We start from the raw sequence: 6871 nt of genomic DNA, 5'->3' as shown, positions 1-6871 counted from the left end.
CTTGAGCTGGTAGCAAGCTGGGAGCAGCAGTGAGTGCTCAGGGAGGGAGAAGCAGGTTGGGGAAGAACTGTAGCACGTCAGGGGAAATCGCCTTTTTTTTCTTTTTCTTTTTCTTTTTTGTAAGGGTGAGTGTGGGAGGCACGAGGCTCACCCTGTCCCACGGGATGTTGTCTCCTGTTTGTCCCCAGCTTCCTTAGAGTCCGAGCACTGCCCTGCTCTGTTTATTTCCGCACACCGATGAGCGAAGATGCAAGACCGTGACCCAGGAGATAAATGGAGACAAAGTGGAAGTGAAGCACCAGCCTGCACCAGTGGAGATGGGCACTGGCTGCAGAGGCGGTGCTGAAGTCCTGGGGTGCCCCATGCTTTGAAGGAAGCAGTCTGTGTGCAAGGGACAGGGCCTGAGTGCTGCTTGGTGGCTGAGCCAACGTTCGGCACCGTGTCCTCCAGCCACGTGGGAGCGAGCAGCCTGTTTCCAATTAGAACTTGGAGCATCTGCCCTGCACAGGACAAGTTTTCTTCCCCACAGTGTGATGGGCTGCAGGGTGAGAATGCTGTCCGGGCAGAGATGTCGCTGTGCACAAAGAAATCTCTATTTCCTTGTTGAACTTGTGGTGTGGACACAGAGCGTGGGGCTCCTCTTTATGAAATGTGTGTTCAGGGATGGACTATGCAGGATGTTATAGCCCAGGGTTGGAGAAGGGGTTTCCCAGGAGTGCTGGAAGCTCGGCAGAAGGAAGAGGGGTGCTGCTGCTCCTGGAGAAGGGACCGGAGGGCAGCTGGGCTTGGGGAAAGAGCTGGGAGCTGTGCCCTGCCTCTGCTGCTCCTCTCCTGCTGGTCCTGCTGTAGAAGGAGGAGCAGAGCCAGCTCTCACGCTGGGCCAGCCTTTCCAATCGCTTCCCATAAGCCAGATCCGCTGCCAAGTGCTGGGTGGATTTTGCTGGCTTTTGTCTCTAAGTGTTTCCAGCTGCGCAGCTGCTGGGTGCCAGCACAAAGCATCCCTCCCAAGCGCTGCTTTCCCGGTAGCGAATGCGAGAAGCACGGGGACTTTGCCAGCTCCCCCATCTCCCTTCATGCCATGGTCTCTGCCTGGATGCACACCCAGGTGGAACTGCCTGAGGCTGCTGAAGATGTGCTTGCTCTCTCCAGGAGGACATATGCACTGCAGGGTGACCGCCAGGGCTTTGCCATCTACTGCTGCAGTGGCCTTGCAGGGCTCAGGGTGAGATTTTTGGGTTTGGTGAAGCAGTACAACTCAAACTGGACAGATTTCCTTAGTGTGAAATTGAGATCCAGCTGCCAGGGAGGAGGGAGCTGTGGCATTACCAAACCTCTGCTCCCAGGCAGAAACCCACCCAGCTCTTCCATGAGCTTGCAGTGCAAAAAGCAAGCACGTTCCTTGTGATCGCTCTGTTCTGGCCCCGTTTAACTGTATTTTGCAACTATTTCTTTCCTCCTCCCATCTGTGAGGATACAGCTGCCGTCTCTGTATGCTTTATTCCCTTATGTTTTCACTTAACCTCCTTTGCTTGACCCAACACGTGCAGTGGAGGTGGAGGTGTTCATTTTGTATGTCTTTCACCACTGGTATCTTGAGCAAATCTCTCTAACTTTGGTATTGCCCCCGGAGGAGTTTGCAGAGCTTGGCACATCTCACCCGCTGTAGGTGGCTACACGACAGATCTTACATGAATGCCTGTTTCTCTCCATCCCCATGAAGAAAGCCTGGGTGGAGGCTCAATGGCAACACAGTCAGGAGTAAAATGTCCCATCCCCGCTGTGAAACCACGGGTCCCGCAGAGCAAGGCAGGGTGTTCTGCTGAGTCACCTAGCCCTAATGCCAAGGTCCCATGAGTTGCTGTGAGCCCTCACGCACTGAGCATCCTGGCTGGACATGACGTTCAGTGCTCGCTTCTTTGATATTTTGATTTTTTTTTCTTCATTGTTCGGTATTTGGCCTTAAGTTTTCTACGCTGCATGCTAGTCAAATGCTGCTGAAAGTACCAAATTATTCACTTTCCCTTAGGTTTTCTTATGTTCTTCAATGGCATAGCCAAGAGCTTCTCCAACTTCAACAGGTCTTGGCACTACCCCTCTAAGGAGAATGGTGATGTCCCCATTTCCCAGATGGGCACGAAGAGATTTAAAACAAAAACTGGGACAAATTTTAGATGTCCAGCATGGGACACTTCCATCCAGGCTGCTTTGCCAGAATGGTGTGGTGTGTGCCCAAGCACAGCTCCCTGCTTTTGCTGCCAGCAGCACCAGCATGTGTGTAAATAAGGATGCTGAAGCAGGAGCTAGCGGCAGTGACTTTGGCAGCCATGGGGACGTGGGTCTAGCTCTTCTGTCCGGTGCCTTTGCATCCTGTTTTCTCCATAACTTGGCTCCAGCCCTGCCATCCCATCTCTGCCATGCTGGATTCAGCCACTTTGCTTCAATGGACTCCTGGAGCTCCCCTCGCTCCCCTCCCCATCACCTCTCCTTGCCTGTCATTCAAGCCTTCCACAAGCTCGCTTTGCCTTCCTCCTCATTGCTTCGCCCTTACACCTTTTTTAGCTTTGCAGCTGTTACTCTGCATTTGGGGGTTCAGTTGGCCTGCAAGATGTTGATTTGATTTTTAATGTCATGATTTAAAGAAACTGTAAAAAAATAGTGAGAAAGCATACATTCAGAACAGAAAGCAAGCCTGCTGGGAGTTCAGGCAGGCCCTGGGTCCTGATGGAGAAGAGATGGCTCCAGGGAGACCTCAGAGAGGCTTTTCAGTATCTAAAGGGGTTGTAAGAAAGAAGGGGGCTGTTCTGATAGGACAAGGGGAAATGGTTTCAAACTAAAAGAGGGGAGATTTAGATTGGAGATAAGGAAGAAGTTCTTTGCACTAAGGGCGGTGAGGCAGTGGCACAGGCTGCCCAGAGAGGTGGTGGTGCCCCGTCCCTGCAGACAGCCAAGGTCAGGGGACGGGGCTGTGAGCACTGATGGAGCTGTGGGTGTCCCTGCTCAGTGCAGGGAGTGGGAGCAGACGGCCTTTAGGGTCCCTTCCAGCTCAAACAGTTCTATGGTTCTGTGAACTTCAGCTCTCGTGCTGGTCATTAAGAAACATGTATGGTCGCCAGGGCGCTCACAGCTGATCACTGGGCTGCCCTGCTCCAACTGGGACAGGAGGACCCTGGTATCCTGCAGTCCCACCATAGCTGGTTCGCTGTGGGGCAGGAGCCCAGGGCCTTCTTGGGCCCACACTGCAGGGGTGCCAGGCTCTACTACAGGGCCCAGTACTCGTGTTGGTTGCTGCGAGGGATGAGGGGGAGCCATGGGGCTGCCAGAGGCAGCTGTAAAGGCATTTTGGGCCAGTGACTATGGTGGCTGGGGCCTGTGATGGCAGCTGGGGTGATGACGATGGCAGTTGGGCCTGTGGTGATGGTGTTTGGACCCACAGTGGTGGCTGGGGTCAGTGATGGCAGCTACGGAATGATGATGATCGGGACAGTTGATTTAGGATGAGAGGTGGGGGCCTCATGTTGCACCAGGGGATGTTCAGGTGGGATATGAGGCGCAATTCCTTCTCTGACGGAGCGGTGAGGCACTGGCACAGCTGCCCAGGGAGGGTGGGGGAATCACCGTCCCTGGAGGTGTCCCAGACTCATGGAGATGTGCCCACTGTGGGCAGTGGGCATGGTAGGGGCAGGCTGGGGTTGGGCTTGGGGAGCTGAGAGGTCTTTTCCAGCCTTAATGATTTTGTGACGGTGGTTGGGGCTGTGGAGACAGTTGGGATGGTGGTGGTTGGACCCCACGATAGAGGATGGCACTGCGGAGTCGCCTGTGGCTGTGATGATGGCTGCTATGATGGAGTTTGGGGCCACGGCGGACCCCTGAAGCAACCTGCGCCGCCAATGACGCCCGGGCCCAAAATGGCGCCCGAACCCTCAGGGGTCGTCGCGAAGGGGCGTGGCCAAACGGAGGAGCGGAGGGGCGTGGGAGGGCGTGGCCACACGGCGCCACGCCCACCTCCCCACCACCACCGAGGGGCGGGGCTCTCCGCGGTGACGTCAGCGGCGCGCTGCTTTGCACACGGCGTGCGTGCGGCGGGGCGGGCGCGCCGGAGGTGGGGGATCCAAGATGGCGCCGTGCGGACGTGTCCGGAGCCGCTGCCCGGGCCCCGCGCTCCTCCTGCTGCTGGCGCTGGCGGCGCGGCCGGCGGTCGCCGTGCCTCCCGTTGCCGCCGTGATGCCCGCGGTCGCCTTGAACTCGGCGGGGCAGGCCGCGCAGGCCGGGCAGGGAGCCGCGCCCGGTGTCGCGGGCCCGCGGGGAGCCCGAGGCGGCGGAGGCGGCTCCGGCGGCGGGTGGAAGCTGTCGGAGGAGGCGGTGTGCCGCGAGGACGTGGTGCGGCTGTGCTCCAAGCACAGCTGGGCCAACAACCTGGCCGTGCTCGAGTGCCTGCAGGACGTCCGCGAGGTGAGGGCGAGGCCCGACGGCGAACAAAGAGCGGGGCCGGGTCCGCCCTCAGCGCCGGGAGCCGCGGCCTCACCGCGGGGCGGGGCGGGGAGCGGGGCTCCGGGTTCGGCTGCGGCCTCCGCGGGGCGCTCCGCTGGAGCGAGTCGAGCTGCCGCCGCGGGGCCTGCCCGGCCGCGTCCCCGGGCTGACCGCTCCGTGCTGAGGAGGAGAGGAGAACCGGAGCTGCGCGCTGCGCGGGGCCGGTTGCGCTGCGCGGGGCCGGGCCGCGTCTGGCAGCGCTGCGTCCGGCGCTCGGGAGAGCCCCGCGCTTGGTTCCCAGCCTTCCCTGCAGGCAGCAAATGGCACTGGCCCCGTGGGTGCCGTCTCCCACGGGAGCCCGCAGCCAGGGATCCCTTCCCAGCCTAACATCCCCGAAGGACTCGCTCTTTTATCCCACTTCTCGTTGTAATTTTGGGCAGGTAGCTCAGCCGGGCTGGCAGCGGAGCTGAGCAAGTCCTCGAGCGGTGCCTACCCCAGCTACAAAGCGCTGTGGTGTTTCCTATATGCGTAAGTCACCCTTAGTGCTGCTCCCATCTCCCTGCCCTTTGGACCCCTCTGGGGGGCTCGTAGCTCCCAGTCTGCCCAGCAGGCAGCTTTGTTATTCCTCTCTTCCTACTTGTGTGGCTCCTCCCTTTTTTTTTTCCTCCCTTACTTCCAGTGTTTATTGGTTTTCAGCCATTTTAGCGCGCTGGACCTTTGGGTGGTGCGCTTCCTCGGTTCTCTGCTGGGGTGGTTCTTGTTTGTGGTGTTGAGTGGGCTCCGGGGTGAATGGAGAGAGGCAGAGGGATGCTCAGCGTCGTGTTCTGTTTGCAGCAGGTACAAGCCCGTGCGGTGGTTATGCACGCCTAGTGAAGGCTCCGCTCTTCCAAATGTTATGTCGTCTTGTGGTTTCCCTCTGTGCCTGGGATTTGCTGGCCGTTCTCCTGTCTGGTTGTAATACCTAGTACTGAAGATGTATTCTTTCCTGGGCAGCGCTGGTGCACCCTGGGGTCACTTTGGATTGGGATTTCTTTGCTGGAGCTCAGCAGCTGCCTTGCTGTCAGCTGCTCCGAGGGGGCTGTGTCCTGGCCTATAAGGGCCACGTCCTGGGGGGGGGGCTGCTGGAGAACTGAACCCAGGTAACTGTGCTATCTAACTGTTGCTGTTCGGCCTGTGAGGAGAAGCAGCGAGTTGTGAACGTTGGGTTGTACGCAGGGTGACGTGGGACGGGTCCGTGTCTCAGAATTCCCATTGTCTGGAGTCAACGCTGGAGGACGTCGGTGGCATTTCAGCTGTCGCGTTTGTCAGTGCAACTTGTCATTTCTGCCGTAGCACATCTGACAGCTCGCTTGGAGGATACCCAAAAAGTAGCGGTCCCGTTTTAATATGGGGGAGAACGATGGCGAGTGGCAGCGTGTGCAGAAGGCTGTGGGAGCGGCTGCTGGGGCGGTGCTGGGGAGAGCAGCGTTGGGATGCTGCTGTGCTGCAGGTGGCAGGTGAGAGTTTGGGATGTGGTTTGGCTGCTTCCGCCCAGTGCTCGCGATGATCTTACTTCTCCTCGAAAGAGAAGTTCCTCGAAAGCCGAGGAGCTTTCAGTTTGAAGCGGGGAGCGTTATTAAGAGCTCAGTTGATTTGGTTTATTTTTTTTCTTCGTAGTGCGTTTCTGGAAAGTTGGGATACTTTTAAATCAGAATGATTAGGGGAGGAGATGCTTGAAGCTTTGAGTTGATGAGGTGTAGGTGAAGGAGATGGCGGAGTTGTGGTAAGCAGCATAAATCTGCTGCAATCACGTTGTTCCAGATGCATTCGTTTTCTTCTAGTTAAGTTATGTGTGTACTGGGTACGTTCCTGTTCGGAGTTCATTGAAATTTGTCGTCAATGTTTTTTTTTATATCTGAATTTTATGAAGATGGGAAAAGGGCAGAAGAAGGGCAGCGCACGCTTGTTCCTCAGAGATGGGTTTGAGGAGGTTTTTGTGGAGCCCTTCTGCTTGCTGCCCGCTTTGCCGAGCAGGAGGCCTGCAGCTCAGAGCCCTGCTATGGGCTGCCCATAAAACTCGTTTCCGCGGTGGTTATAGTACAAATAATGCCAGGGAACACTAACATATCTGCTGGCTAGATTCTGTGTATGGTTAATGATGGATTTGCATTTAAAGCATGGCAGAGTTGCTGGTTTTTGAGGCAGGGAACATTAGTAGGTATGGAAATACCTTAACCGGGAAAGGGAGCTGCGCTGGTTTATTAGCGGCATATTTCTGCAGTTAAAACATATCTTAGGTCTGCTTAATCAGTGAATTAACTTGGTGCTGTAAGTTGTTTAAAGCAGTCTTGTGGGCTGGCGATAACATTACTTACCAATACGGATAGATGGGTGTCTGTAGGATTGCAGTGTGGGAGAAGGGGAG

General features: G+C 56.7%; 1 protein-coding gene across 3 annotated transcripts in view; it reads left to right on the top strand.

The window, feature by feature from the left end:
• Nucleotides 4099–6871, top strand: part of GLG1 (golgi glycoprotein 1) — a 61573-nt gene continuing 58800 nt past the window's right edge. The window contains exon 1 of one of the 3 annotated variants that reach the window (XM_021408330.1): nt 4099–4449. In XM_021408330.1, coding sequence (XP_021264005.1) covers nt 4114–4449 — 336 coding nt within the window. In that variant the 5' untranslated portion in view covers nt 4099–4113. Of the gene's footprint in view, nt 4450–5241; nt 5305–5924; nt 5964–6871 lie in introns of those variants that run through there. The other 2 variants (XM_021408333.1, XM_021408334.1) reach the window with 2 other exon arrangements.

The sequence above is a fragment of the Numida meleagris genome, chromosome 10, assembly GCF_002078875.1.
Source record: "Numida meleagris isolate 19003 breed g44 Domestic line chromosome 10, NumMel1.0, whole genome shotgun sequence".
Lineage (NCBI taxonomy): Eukaryota > Metazoa > Chordata > Aves > Galliformes > Numididae > Numida > Numida meleagris.
Note: the sequence above shows the minus strand (reverse complement) of the source record. Positions and strands in the feature narration are given on the sequence as shown.